This window comes from Terrapene carolina, unplaced genomic scaffold (genome assembly GCF_002925995.2).
Source record: "Terrapene carolina triunguis isolate 2854851 unplaced genomic scaffold, T_m_triunguis-2.0 Scaffold838, whole genome shotgun sequence".
NCBI lineage: Eukaryota > Metazoa > Chordata > Testudines > Emydidae > Terrapene > Terrapene triunguis.
The window spans coordinates 4,265,521-4,280,202 of record NW_020665189.1 but is presented as its reverse complement, the minus strand read 5'-3'; the positions used below and the strand labels follow the sequence as shown (position 1 = coordinate 4,280,202).

General features: G+C 49.1%; 1 protein-coding gene across 1 annotated transcript in view; it reads left to right on the top strand.

The window, feature by feature from the left end:
* Nucleotides 1–11,376, top strand: part of SLC4A9 (solute carrier family 4 member 9) — a 58,297-nt gene extending 46,921 nt beyond the window's left edge. The window contains exons 17-22 of the mRNA XM_026660841.1: nucleotides 176–248; nucleotides 1,166–1,234; nucleotides 5,158–5,331; nucleotides 6,418–6,573; nucleotides 9,670–9,758; nucleotides 11,305–11,376. Coding sequence (XP_026516626.1) covers nucleotides 176–248; nucleotides 1,166–1,234; nucleotides 5,158–5,331; nucleotides 6,418–6,573; nucleotides 9,670–9,723 — 526 coding nt within the window. The 3' untranslated portion in view covers nucleotides 9,724–9,758; nucleotides 11,305–11,376. The remainder of the gene's footprint in view (nucleotides 1–175; nucleotides 249–1,165; nucleotides 1,235–5,157; nucleotides 5,332–6,417; nucleotides 6,574–9,669; nucleotides 9,759–11,304) is intronic.
* The last annotated feature ends 3,306 nt before the right edge of the window (nucleotides 11,377–14,682 follow it).

The window sequence follows — 14,682 nt, the reverse complement described above, 5'->3', positions numbered from 1 at the left end:
GCTTAGGGGATACTATGGGCAGGGCTACTTGCAGCTGGGGCATCTTCGTACGGCGCTGGAGCAGTGCACTGGCTGTTCTACTCTGTATCTCTGGCCATAGATTTGGCCGGGTAAGAAGAGCTGTGGTTCAAACATGAAATACAAAGTGTCTAACAGCAGGCGTGTTTGTCTGCAGGGAGCAGAGACTGACTGGCCTGGTGGTCTTTATCCTCACCGGAGTGTCGGTTTTTTTGGCCCCGGTTCTCAAGGTAATAAAGCGTTTTTGGTTTACGTCATTATTACAGAAGTGGGAAAAGGTTGTACTATCAGCACAGAGCCCACAGCGATGGATGCATCACAAATTCTGATAGTCCTTCTCAGTTAATTTTCACACATCTAAGCCCAAGAAAGTACCATTCAACATCCCATATTGTAATGGATGACCTGCACTCCCCCATCATCTTCCAGCCACAGCTCCTCCTCCAATTCACCCCCTCCTGTGCCAGCTTCACCTCCTATTTTCCATATGCAGGCCAGAGACCTCCCTCCACCATCCCCATTCCTGTGCTCATCGAGAGACCACAGCGTGGTCACATTTTACCCTCCTCATACAGTCCCCATACACTCTCCACTCTATACTGTTCCACTACGGTATGTCTACCCTTGGAACGGGAGGTGTAAATTCCAGCCTGAGGAGACATACCCACAAAAATACAACAAAACCTTAGTGATCCTACCTATGATTTGTCATCAGATGGACAATTCAGGGTATAGTGGGGTTTGGGGGCAGAGTTAAGGGTGTTTGTGGAACCTTTATTCAGAATTTCCTGACTTTCAAATATTTGTGCTTTGAAAACATTCTCTTACAGCAGAATTTCCTGGTTTTCAAATATTTGGATTTTGATACCCACAACTTTCTAGCAAGTTGTTTTTTGCAGTAGCTAATCTGTCTTTACCACCATAATGCTATCTTAACCAAGTGTGCTGCATACGAATATATCCAAAGTTTGAATTCTTTATAACTTAAGCAATAACCATAAAACTAAGCTGCTGTGTCTGAAATGAAACAACCAAACGGGCCAGCCATACTTGAAGACTGATCTTATGGAAGATGATTAAATTCCATAAGTTTTTGTAAGGAAAGCTACATCTGACCATGCTGATGCTTCTCACTTGATTTCTCCAGTACATCCCTATGCCTGTGCTGTATGGTGTCTTTCTGTACATGGGTGTGGCTGCTCTTAACAGTATCCAGGTGAGTACAGATCCATGGAGGTCAATCACCTTGACATGTCTGCACCAGTTTCTCAATGTTCTCAGTATGTGGGTTGAATTCAAGGGATGTAACATTTTTGCTCAGTTCTGGCTCTAGCCATATGTTGTGGCATGGGGGCTTATTTATAAACTTGTTAATGTTTGGGGGGGAGGGGAGAGGGTGACATCACAAATGTATTGTGCAGGTCATCCCAAACAAATGCTGATAGACCCCCTATCCCACCACCCCGTGTATTGTCTAAGTGTCCCATCTGTTACAGAAAACCTATTGTAGAGAATTTAATCACACACATTTATTGGGATGATTTTCTGTGTCTTCTCACCAATAAAGGTGGGTGTTTTGGGGTATGTCTACACAGCAAAAAAAAAAAAAAATCCCACGGCAGCAAGTCTCAGAGCCTGGGTCAGCTGACTTGGACACACGCTGCGGGGCTAAAAATAGACGTGTTAGATGTTTGGGCTGGAGCCCGGGCTCTGAGACCCAGAAAAGGGTGTGGATCTGAGAGCCATGTCGCCAGCCTGTGTGAGAAACATCTTCACTGCTATCTGTAGCCCCATAGCATGAGCCCCACGAGCCTGGGTCAGTTGAGCCAGGTTCTGAGACTTGCTGCTGCGGGTTTTTGTTTTGCAGTGTAGACGTCTCCTTAGTTACTGTGAGTCCGTGACTCCTACTGTTCAGGGCCCAATGACCTGGAATACAAAAGTGTCACAATGTCACCCAAAATGTTTGGTATCTCAGGGCCTGTCAGGTCAAGAAGAGGGGCTGGGCCCCATTCTCTAGTGCTACCGAGCTCTCATTTCTAGCCCTGTGCTACACAGTAACAGAGCGCAAAGCTGGGACTTACATAAGCATAGAAAAGCTGTTCCTGGTGCAGGGCTATCTTTTGCCTTTCCTGGGCCCTAGGGTGGTGTGATTTCAAGGGGGAAATTCCACATTTGGAGGGAGAGGAGGGAAAATTTCTGGGGCAGGTTGACAAAAGCAGGGCCGGCTCCAGGCACCAGCTTGGCAAGCAGGTGCTTGGGGTGGCCACTCCGGAGAGGGGCGGCAGGTCCAGCTATTCAGCGGCAATTTGGCGGACGGTCCCTCACTCCCGCTCGGAGCGAAGGACCTTCTGCCGAATTGCCGCCGCAGATCGCGATCGCGGCTTTTTTTTTGGCTGCTTCGGGCGGCCAAAACCCTGGAGCCGGCCCTGGACAAAAGGAGGCTGGTTGGAGCTGCGCCGGGCACTGGAACATTAGAAGAGTCCCATAGAGCTTGATTAGGGAGCAGAGTGCAGGCAAGGCACTCAAAGGTGTATGCTAAAGAAACGTGTCCCAAGACACTGCCATTTATCACGGATAGGCATCACGCACTAAGATGGGTAGAGGGGTGTGAATGGGGATGGATGGATAGATTTTATCACTTAGATAGAGGAAAGGAGATATTAAAAGAACCATGTAATAAATGACATTTATATTACATCTTTGAATGCCTCAACTGCCCTATTGCCAATATTCCAACCCTCTGGACAAGTTCAAACTGCTATAGTTTTTTTTTTGTTTCTGTAGAAAAATGTCCTGCCCCAGAAATCTCTCTTTCTTTCCCTAAATGGGGCATTTCCCCCCAAAATGACCCCACCTTGAGGCATGGGATGGGAAATATTCATCCCAAACCTGTGCCAGGTTGGAAGCCTGGCATTCTGCAAACTGTTAGTGCTAGAAGCTGGAGGTTTATCTGATTGGAAAGGGGAGGTTCCCAGCTTTCTAATGGGGGACACAGCATGGAAGGGTCTGAGATATCAGTCCTTGAAATCACAATATTTATAGAAAAGCTATTTTAGGCCAGGTTTAGATGTGTCTAACATTCCCCTTGTTTGTAGGCAGCCAGTTCCCACTGTTGGACCCATGGATTCACTGTACAAATAAAATAAACACATCCTCTCTAAAACACTCCGAAAATAGCTGGTCTGTAGCACATGTGGCAGATGCAGAATCCATGGCGGGATGGGGGTGGTAGAAAGGGTTTATTGGCTCTGGTTTGGCATGACCTGCCTAACTCACTTGTGATTTCAGCATCCCGGTCTCATGCCAATAAAACTGTTCTGCCCCCCTGCCCATCAGGTATTCCCTATTAGCGGTGGGTCTGTCGAGGGCTCGTATGTTACAGCAAAGCTATTGGAGAAAGGTCTTTAGAGAGTCCTTTACAAATGGCCTGTCCTAGCCCTCGTTTGTCTGTCCCAACTCTAAAGAGAGCTTTGGCCCAGCCAGCATCTAAACTGATCCGAGTGCCTGGTCTCAGTGCTACCGCGCTGGAGGGGCTGTGCTGGAGCCGAGAAGCTGCCAGCACAAGCACTCTAGAAACAGTGTCAGTGTGGAGGAGCTGGTGCCAGGGCGCTTTGCTTTTAGCTGGGACTCTGTCTCCAGGGTCTTTTCATTTTGCTCTTAGCCCAATGGGGCAGTTGCTGTAATGATTAACCCCTCTGTGCTCACTGAACTGAGGGCTGAAATAACAGGAGACAGCTCTGAGAGATGGTATGGTTAGAGGTGACTGGTAAAGGATGAGACGAGTCAGGTTTGAGCCCTTCTCTGCATCATTGTGATGAATAATAAGGCCTCAGAGAAGCGGCAGGGGGAAGGATAAGGGTTTTGGCGGGAGGGGATTTTTAGTTTAGTTTTGCTTTTTTTTAATATTACCTGAAAAGCATCGGGGATATTATCTCCTGTCTTTCCTGGTTTTGCTGGAGGACTCCTTGGATAGCTCAGTGCTGTGGCCTTGGAGCTTTCTCAGCCCTTCACGGAAAGGGCATAGTGTTCAGACTCTTAAAGAGAGAGAGAGAGAGAGAGAGAGCTTCTCGCCTAAGGGTTTGAGTCAAGTGTTAACAAAAACAAGCAAAAGTAGAGTGTAAACAGTCTGAATAAAAATCCCTTCCTCTCTCGATCACTCCGGGTTCACCTCCACGCTCTCTGTGACTTCAGAACCCTGACAGTTCTCCAGGCAGCCATGGAGCCTTCCCAGAACAACATGATTGATAAGACCTTGATTTCTAATGGAAATATAAACAGTGGGAGTCCTTTTTCCTTTGTGATAAAACCCTCCAGGCACAATCCCATTTCGCCCCTTTGGCTAGCTCTGTGGTTCAGGAGAGCCTGCCTCTCTGTTTCTGTCTCTCTCTCTCTCTCACACACACACACACACACACACACACACACACACACACACATGCAGAGCTGAAAGTAAATCAGAGCTTCTGCAAGTGAGTGAAATTGAGAGAGAGAGAGAGAAGAAGAAGAATTTTGTCCTGTGATGTGTGCTTCTGACTGTTGGATGGAACTCCTACTAGACTGCCAGGAGCTGAAGACTGCAGTATGTCCAGTGTTGCCAGCTCTTGTGATTTTATTGCAAGCCTTGTGATAGTCGGTGTTTTTCGTAAAGCCCCAACTCCTGGAGGCATGTAATTAAGAGAGAATCTGTTTTCATTAAAAAAAAATCAACCCCTCTTCCTTGCAGAGAAGCTTGAAATCATGACCAAAGTTAGGGCTGGCAGCACCGCATGTCGTTGGAAAGATTTTCCCCAGGCAGGTTTCCAATCTGAGCTTGCTGTAGGACTTCAGTGGGGTTTATGGCATGTAAATCAGCATAGCAGAATTTTCCTAAAGTGCTCCCTCTTAGTATAGGAAATGTCTGTGGGACTACTTTACCCAGAATCCTTAGCGGGAAGTTGGGGTTGGGGTTTGGAATGTGAAAAGCAAAGCCTGGCAGATTGTAATCTGCAGACCTCAGGGTCTCGGACTCTCCTTACCAGAAATAAATCCCCGAGATGAGTGTAGAATATATCCTGGGAACCTGAGTGTCCTGTCTCATTGCTGGGCCAGGGACTCACCCACTTGGCATCTTGTGACCTGTTTGCCCTTGTTCCATTTCAGTTCATGGACAGAATCCAGCTCCTTCTGATGCCTGCCAAACACCAGCCTGACTTCATGTACCTTCGCCACGTCCCCCTGCGCCGAGTGCACCTATTCACCCTCATTCAGATGCTCTGCCTGGCTGCGCTGTGGATCCTCAAGTCAACCGTAGCTGCCATTATTTTCCCAGTGATGGTAGGAGGTCCTCATATCCGGGCAGTGACAGGCTCACTGTGCCCTGCTAGACTGGGTGGCTTTCTCCTTACGTAGAAGGGGAGCACTTGTTGATCTGCATCTCCCGCCCTGGTCCCACTTTGGTATGGCCCAGAAACAGCCAAGTCCCAGGCCTCGGACAACCCTAGATCCTGTTTCTTGGGCTTCCTCCCTCTCCCCTCCTATGAAGTGCTCACGATTCCCATTAGACAAGGCCCTCCAGGCTTGCTCGAGATAATGGGCTGCCGAAGGGATCAGCTCCCACTCTCTACCCAAGGGTGTGAGAGACCTACAATGTGCCTTGGCTTCCCAGACACACAGCCTGATGCCCTATGTGTAGAACTGCCCTTGATGAGCATCTGGAAACTCCAGCTGCTGCAGGAACTCCCTATTGATTGGATTGGGCCGCCCCGTGCTCTACAATGGTTCCTGTGCAGTCCAAGATCGCAGTACTAACTGTCAATGCCGTGCCAGCTCTGGGACCGAGGCCCCGCTGGCTGTATGTTCTCACATGGCAGCTGAGGGCTGCTGGGATGTCTCTGCTGTCTGAAGGTGGTAACCAGGCCTGGTTTGGAAAGCTTCAGACCTGAAGGGTGGAATCTCCATTGCTGGAGGCATCGAGGGCCTGCTCCTGCTCCTACTGAAGGCAGTGGAAGTGTTGCCACTGACTTCACTGATTGCAATAATGGGATAGGTTCTCAAATGGCGACCTGGAGTGAACTGACATAAGACTCAATCCTACACTGGATGGGGATGTGAGCCACTTCAGTAATAATACTTTGCACCTATATAGCAGCTTGCATCCAAGGACCTCAAAAAATCCCCCACTTAAATACTAATTTAGCCTTGCACCCCTGCAATATATTATCCCCATATTACAGATGGGAGAACTTAGGCACTGAGCAACACTGGGTCTTGCCCTAGGGCTCACAGCAAGTAAATGGTAAAGTCAGAATAGAACTCAGGAGTCCTGACTCCCACTCCCATGCTGTGACTACACTCCCTGTGGGTCACTAATTGTGCCCGTCCTTTGCATGATGCTTACTTGAGCCTTTGGTTTGGCCCCAGCTCCTGGCGCTGGTGGGGATCCGGAAGGCGATGGCGTGCATCTTCTCCCGGCAGGACCTCAGCTGGCTGGATGACATCATGCCAGAAAAAGACAGGAAGGAGGAAGAAGAAAAGCTGCAGAGGAGCCAGGAGAAGGAGGAGAGCGACAGCGAGGATGTAAGTGGGGCAGGAAAGAGCCGTTTGCCACAAATGTCGTTACACAGATACACAGACACACAGGGCGGGGAGGCGTTCCCCTCGCTGCGGGTGGGGATTGGCCTCTCTCACCTGCTGGAGAAGCGCCATCATGGGCACGTTGCCCCTTTGGTCTCAGCCCAGGCAGAGAGAGCTGATCGCCTGTCACTGGGCCTCCATCGGGTCCAGCGAGGCAGGCTGAGTGAACAGACTTGCTGAGGAGGCAGCAACAGTGTGGGGGGAAGAGAGGGAGGAGATGCTCCTTCCTCACCGGGGCTCCTTGGAGAGGAGTGATCCTAATGTATGGCTAAGGAGGGCTCCAGCACAGAGCATCTGAGGAGCGGGAGGGACTTTGGATGGAGACTGTAGCTCCCCCATGAGCGACAGTGCCCAAGAGGCTGCCTCGGTCCCATTCTAACCTTGGGGCCCCACAGCTCACCTCTGTCAGGAGCAGCAGATGCTGGCCGCTCTTTGGAGCTTCATTTTCTATTGGAAAGGCAGGCTGAGCATGGCGGGGCTTTGCTCTGGGTCAGACAGACACAAATACTGCCATGAGGATCCCACTCACAGCCAGCAATACTGCGGGACTTCGGGAAGGGCTTCTCCGGAGCTGCTTCCTTTCCCCGTCTCCCAGGCCCTTCCTGGGGCTGGAGTTACCATAGGAACAAGCAGCCAGGCCTTTCTCATAGCAGGGGATATGACAGACAGTAGCAAAGTGGCCAGCACAGACCTGCTACAAATGCCTGATGAAGCAATAAATTATTTAGTGTGCTAGCGCCAGATCTGGGCAAGGCACCAGGCGCCAGTACTCTCCTCATAGCTCTGAAAGGCTTTGGATGCAGTCCCACAGGACATTCACACAAGGAAACCAGGGAAATGTGATCTAGATGGAATTACTAGTAAGTGAGTGCACAACTGGTTGAAAGATGTAGTCAAAGAGCAGCTATCAATGGCTTGCTGTCAAACTGGGAAGGTGTATCTAGTGGAGTCTCACAGGGCTCAGTCCTGGGTCCACTACTAGTCAGTATTTTCATTAATGACTTGCATAATAGAGTGGAGAATATGCTATAACACTGGTGGATGACACCAAACTAGGAGGGGTTGCATGCACTTTGGGGGACAGGATTAGAAGTCAAAACCACCTGGACAAATTGGAGAATTGGTCTGAAATCAACAAGATGAAATTCAATAAAGATAACTGCAAAGTAATTTGCTTAGGAAGGAAAATCAAATGCACAACCACAAAATGGGGACTAACTGGCTAGGTGGTAGTACTGCTAAAAAGAATCTGGGGGTTACAGTGGATCACAAACTCAATATGAGTCAACAAAATGATGCAGTTGTGAAAAAGGCTAAAATCACATCAGGAGTGTTATGTGTAAGGCACGGGAGGTAACTGTCCTGGTCTACTCGGCACTGGTGAGGCCTCAGCTGGAGTACTGTGTCCAGTTCTGGGCACCACACTTTAGGAGAGATGTGGACAAATTGGAGAGACTCCAGAGGAGAGCAACAAAAATGAGACAAGGTTTAGAAAACCTGACTTTTGAGGAAAGGTTAAAAAAGCTGGACATGTTTCATCTTGAGAAAAGAAAACTGAGGGGGACCTGATGATAGTCTTCACACATTTTAAGGATTGTTCTAAAGAAGACATTGATCAATGGTTCTCCATGTCCACTGAAGGTAGGACAAGAAGCAAAGGGCTTAATCGGCAGCAAGGGAAATTCAGGTTAGATATTAGGAAAAACTTTCTAACTCTTATGATAGTTAAGATCTGGAACAGGCTTCCAAGGGAGGTCGTGGAGTTCCCATCATTGGAAGCTTTTAAAAACAGGATGGACAAACACCTGTCAGGGCTGGTCTAGGTTTATTTGGTGCTGCCACAGCTCAGTGGCTGGATTTGATGACCTCTCAAGGTCCCTCCCAGCCCTACATTTCTGTGATTCTGTCCTAAGATCCTGAGGTGTTCCTGGCCGCTCGAGGGGTGGTGGAGGAGACTGCCATCAGGAATACAACAGTATCCGTCAGCCGAGGAGCTCTGAGTGCTTTGCTTTATGAAGCCTCCAGGCAGCCCTCTGAGTTAGGTCTAAGTCCCATATCACAGAGAGGGGAAATGAGGCACAAAGACGATAAGTCCAACATTTTCAAAAGCGGCCTCTCCTCTTGGGAACCTCAATTTCTGGGCATCTATCTTGAGATGCCAGGGCCACCTCCTCAGACGTGCAGAGCACACACAATTGCAGCCGCGGTCAGTGGTAGCCGCAGAGTGCACCACTTCTGAGACGATCAGGCCCTAGGTGGCTGAAAGCGGGCACCCAAGACCAGAGGCCACTTTTGAGGCTGAGTGACCTCCGAAAGCCATGCCGTGCTAGGGCTGGACAGGTAACGGATTTTTCCACTTGCCAGCGATTCCCAAAAAACGTAATCAGGGAGAAAACTAGTTTCAGGTCAAACCAAAAATCAATTATTTTTACCTTTCAGAAAGAAGTTGTTTTGGGTTGAATCAAATATTTCATTTAGATTTTGAGCATTTTTTATGTTTATTTTTTTTAATAATAAAGTTAAAGGAAATCTTGAAACAGAACGTCATTTCCACTTGAAAAATCAAAATGGTTTGATTTTTTTCTAATGTTTTTTGTTTGGTTGGGTTTTTTTAACCAAAACAATTTGGTGAAATCGACATGGATTCACAAAATGGGGCAGGGTCCCCACATCTGCATTGTTCACTGAAAAAAAACATTGGTCAAAGTATTTCACCCAGCTCTGGTGAATAGTTCAGGTAGGACTAGAACCCAGGACTCTCTGATCCCTGCCCTAGCCACATGTGCCATGCTTTAGAGTGAGTTAGTCATACTTATGCCATAGGGAGGACTCACCGCCAAAGCCACAGTAAACACTGTTGTAGCCTGTCTGAGCGAGGCTAAGCGGCAGATTGCAATAGAGAAGCTCACTTAGGCAGACAGCATGATTCTGAGTGAAGAATGCATCTCTCTGCCACTGGAAGTGTAGTGTTTGAATGATGCTCCACAGTCAGTGGACAAGCCAGTAACGCCTGCCTTGGCCTCTGCTTCTTTCATACAGTCTGAATTCATGTACCAGGAAAAAGGACCAGAAATCAACATCTCTGTGAATTAGAGGAATCCAGCCTCGTGGATAGGACAAGGCAAAAGGTGACGGACAGTAACTCACGTGATGCACCTATCTGGGCAGTGGTGAGCCAGCTGTGCTGCTCCTGTCTCTGTGTGTAGTCATAAGGAGCATGACCACCTGCAGCCTCCTGGGGAGTAGCGGGCGCTTAGCACCGCAGAACATCAGGCCCCGGGAAGTCTGTAAGAGCAGGATGGGTCACTCCTGACAGAGAGTACCTTACCTGCCTTAGCTCACAACTACCTCCACACCCTACAGGGCTGGGGCTGGTCCTGCTGCCACATGGAACACTTCACATCCTCACAACACACAATAGGATCTGCCCTCTGGGTTCTCCCTTAGACACCTAGGGCCTGCTTATCCCACCCAGCACAACCAGGGAGTGCCACAGCTGAGCTGGGGTGCGCCTTCTGCCAGCTTCACCTGGGGCATTTGGCAGCGCAGGAGGTGAGTGCCCCTAGGCAGCGCAGTGAGCCAGATGTAGCCAGATCACTTGTTAGCATGGCAGGTGACTGTACCCCGAGTGTTGTGTTCCATTTGGTGGCTGCAACAGCATCCCAGTGGGTGTGGTTCATGCTGTGTACATGGTATGTTCAGCAGCAGGAAGCATGCAGCCCTGCTGACATAACCGGTGCATCTTGCAAAACACTGGCTGCATTGCATGGTGGATGCAGACACACCTAGTTCATTTGGCAGCATCCTGGCACTTGCACTCCTCTGTGCAACTGCAGCATGGCAAGGCTGTTCTTCCAGACAGGCCCAGACCATGAAGCACATGGCAGCAGACCTCCCTCAGGTGCGCCTGCACCATTAGGCAGCCGGGCAGGTGCATTTCAGCAGGTGAACTGGGTCGATCAGGAGCAAACAAGGAATTCATAGCTACAGTACCAGAAGTTAAATGTCTTTGAACACTCCCCTAATCACAGCAGCTGCCACAGGGTCACACAGGCAGGGCAAGGCAGGGCACGTTCCAGAGCGCTGGAAGGAGGCCCACACTGCAGTAGTGGGATTTCTAAAAGTGTCAGAGGAGGAGCAGCTTGTTCTGGAAGGCCAGGCCGAAGGAGCAGAGCACACAGAGCTTTCCTAAAGGCAGCTGCATGGGAGGGCAGGTTTGGTGAAGCTTTCTGAAGGCCTTGCCAACATTTTCAAAGGACTCTCCCATGTGACAGCTGCTGGCCTTCAGTGAAGGAAAGCGGGATGTGTGACTCCCAGGTGGATCCTGGCCAGGCTCCCCTCACCCGGCTGCTGGGGGTGCTGGGGAGTGTCCTAAGTGAGGCAGGAGGTGGGATCAACAATTGGTGGGAACTGAGCAAGGGATGGGGATGAGAGTTCTTGTCTCCAAATGTCTGTCCATTGTGCTGGGGGTTCTGTTTTGTAAGTGGAACAGAGCAGCAGAACTAGACAGCTGACAATTCTTGGTTCATCTAACAAATACCAAGGAAACACAGTCTGCTCTAGTGTCAGCTGGACATCCGCACGGTGACTGGATCAGAGGCATCAATGTCCCTTGCCAATAAACAATAGTCTCATGTGATTTTCTTCCCCCTACATGACTTCTGTGTTGAGCAGGGAGTGTTTTCTGATGGTCTCATGCACGTGGGAAGCAGACAACTTGCATTTCTGGGAAGAGGTTGATCTCCAGAGCTCCATCTACATCCCAGGAACTGAGCATGGCTGGTGCATGGATGGTTTAAAGGGAAGATGCAATGAAGGGAACAAGTGTTTTTAAGCTTAAAATTCTGGAACAAAATGGACAAGGCAGTCTCTCTCCCCCTCACATAACCTGCTGTGCTGGGTGTGATGACATTACCAAATACCTTTGCTGCATAGTCCCTGACTGGATACCATGAGTTGTTTGCAGTGTTGTTATAGCCATGTTGGTCCCAGGATATTAGAGACAAGGTGGGTGAGGTAATAGCTTTTATTGGACCAACTTTCTTTGGTGAAAGAGACAACAGAAGACTTGAAGAAGAGCTCTGTGTAAGCTCACAAGCTTGTCTCTTTCCCCATCCACCTTGTCTCTCTGGACACTGTCACCTAACTCCTGTCTGCCACTGAGTAGCTTAACAAAACCAACAATGTATGTAACTATTGTTCTATTTATTAAAGTGCTGCAATTCCTCTAGTAACTGGATCTCCTGCTTGTGCGCACTCTAGAATCATGCAATTAAAATGAAACCAGAGGCTTTTTGAAACTGGTTCATTTCACTACTTGTTGGATTCTGCATAGTTGGGAAGAACTGTTAGTACCAGTAACAATCTTTCCAATGTCAGAGTCTCACCAAACACTGCTGTTCTCCTACAGAGCAAGAAATAAAGCCACCCCAGCCCGCTCTGTGGTCCTGCCGCATCTCCACTGTCAGAGCGCTCCAGATTTCTCAGAGGGAGCGTATTTGACTAAAAGGAGGCGGCTGGACTCACACTCTACTGCAACTTGTGAAAATCTCTCCCTAGGGCATGTTCAGCTTGTCACCAGAATTCCTTCCCCAGGACGCCCTTTAGGCTCTGGGCAGGGTCCCCAGCACTCAGCCAGGCCACTGCTCTGCAAAGTCTGAGTGGTTTTCCCATTCCACTTCCAGTCCTAAGAGACTCCACCCTCTGACTGGGTCCTGGGTAGGACTCCTGCCCCTTCCCGGGTTGTCAGAACAAAAGGGGAATTAAAACAAAGGAATAATCCCACAGTCGGGTTAAGGCTGTTCCTTCGGGGAGTCCATCAGGCTGTGGCCCTAAACTGAGTTCCCAGGGAAATATAGAGGAATAGTCCCCTCTCAAGGTGAGCTAGCAGCAGTCATCCAAGGAGCTCCTGCCTCCAGAGGTAAAGGTCTGCTCTCCTCCCTGGTCTACCCTCCACTGAGCTGGGTCAGATATTCTCCCTTGTAAGCTCCTGCCTCCACTGGTGACTTGTCTCACAGGTGTGTCAAGGCGAGGCTACCAGAGCCCACATTAACTCGTTAACCCCCCGTTGACCAGCATGGGGTCGGTATACCCCATCACAAGCTCTAAACAGCACCCAGGCACACCCCATGGGAATCCCCAGGAGCAGGCCTCTCAGGGAGTTATTGCTACACCGCATCAAGCTGGGGCTCAGTGCAGACACATTCCATCACAGCTGGCCATAGAATTCTACACCGTGCGCCATGACAATATGGGTGGGCAGGCCATGCGGAGTACAGGTCCCAGCAAAGCTACTGCGTTGAAACGGAGCATGGCATGCTGGGACCTGTAGTCTCCATGGGTTGCATTTCTGTATTAAAGGTGGCGGATGCTGCAGTTTCCTCCATTTTATGCCAAGTAGTTGCAGCTTTTAAGCTGGCACCTTATCATTGTGACTGCCCATGCCACTAAGGGTGGTACCCCTGTCCAGTGTAATATCATGCTGTGCTCTGTCCTTGGGATCCATGGTGAATGGGTTCAGAAGAAAATGGTTTCATAACAGCTCCCCACAAATCTCTTTGTATTGTGGGAAGCAGCAGCACCCCCAGCCCGGAGTTGTGCAGACCACTTCTCACATGATGGAAGCCCAGCATAATGGGCATAGATCTCAGAGCCATCCATACACTGGCATGAGAAGGAAGAAGGAACAAAAATTTCTAACTATGACCTGCCACAATGATTCCTTGTTGTAGCAGGGTGGCTGCCTCCTGAGTGCCCCCTTGTGGCTGGAGTTGGCTCTATGATCCCTGCCTCGGTTTCCCCTTCTCAGGCCCCCTCAGTAAACTCCAAAGTATTTAAAACACAATTCCCCTGTTTGGGTGGAGTCTAATTTATATAATCGTTCACACACTCTCCAGTGGCCCTAAAGGCCACACCCGGCCCTCCTAATTTGTCCTTCCAGGGCTTGGGCTGTTCTTCTCCTTGGTCCCTTTGATTTGCCCTCTACTGTTGCCACACAGAGGGGAACTGAAGTCTTCTATGAACATAACTTGATCGTGTGTCTCCCCTGCAAGTCCACAATGAACACAATGTTTCCAACTGGGCCCAGCCTCTCCATCCAAAGGGTCTGTCTTCTTCGGCTTCTTGCCTAGGATGTGGCCTGGTATCCCAGCAGGGACCCCTATAGGAGCTTTCTAACTCCACCATGCTGCTCTCCTGCCTTCAGCCTTCCCCAGGAACTTCCTTACAACTCTACAGTGTCTGCAGGCATCTGCCAACAGCCATCTGTGGCATCTTCTCTCCCCAAGTCTCGTCCTAGCTTGATTGGGTCCCCTGACCCTCCTTGTTCTCCCCACCTGGGGAGAAAAGTTGCCTGTAGCACAGGCAGGGCTGGGCCCACTTGGCGTTCTAGTACTAGTACCATAGTGATTCCATTCTGCTCCTTCTTTAAGCAGGGAGATTCCACTGGCCAGATTCCTGAGCTGGACGTACTAGGCAATGGGCTAGTGAGTTTTGCTGATTAATGGCACCAGCGCTCTTTGAAAGCTGCCATCACTCAGGACTTATCTGGGGAAACTGTAAATATCTGTGTTCAAATTAGAGTCTATATTTTGATTTCCCTTTGCCGGAGTTCCAGGTTTCCTAATTATTTGTAAGGACAACTGTCATGTGTTGGCCACTAGGTTTTAATTCGTCCTCAGCTCCTAGGGAATGAGACTTCTTCACTTTAGTCTACACCTGAGATAGGTTTCAGTACCTGGAGATCTATATTGGGCCACTGAAAGTAATATAAGACAGTGTTGCATTGTGGGTAGATTATGTCCGATTTCCTGGGATGATGCTTTTGCTTTGTATTTTGTGAATTTCAAACAGATACCAGAAAAAAACTGTATAAAAAAACTGTAGCTTTTCAGGTCAGATTATAGCACCGTCAGGATCTTTAGAGTAGGAGCTGACACAGGAGCTGATGGTTAGCAGCCGTCATTTTCCCCATGTATTACTACTAGAATGCAGCTCAAAGGCTGTAAATGTTTTACAGCAAAAGAAAATCCCTCCATTTCCCAGGTTAATTTG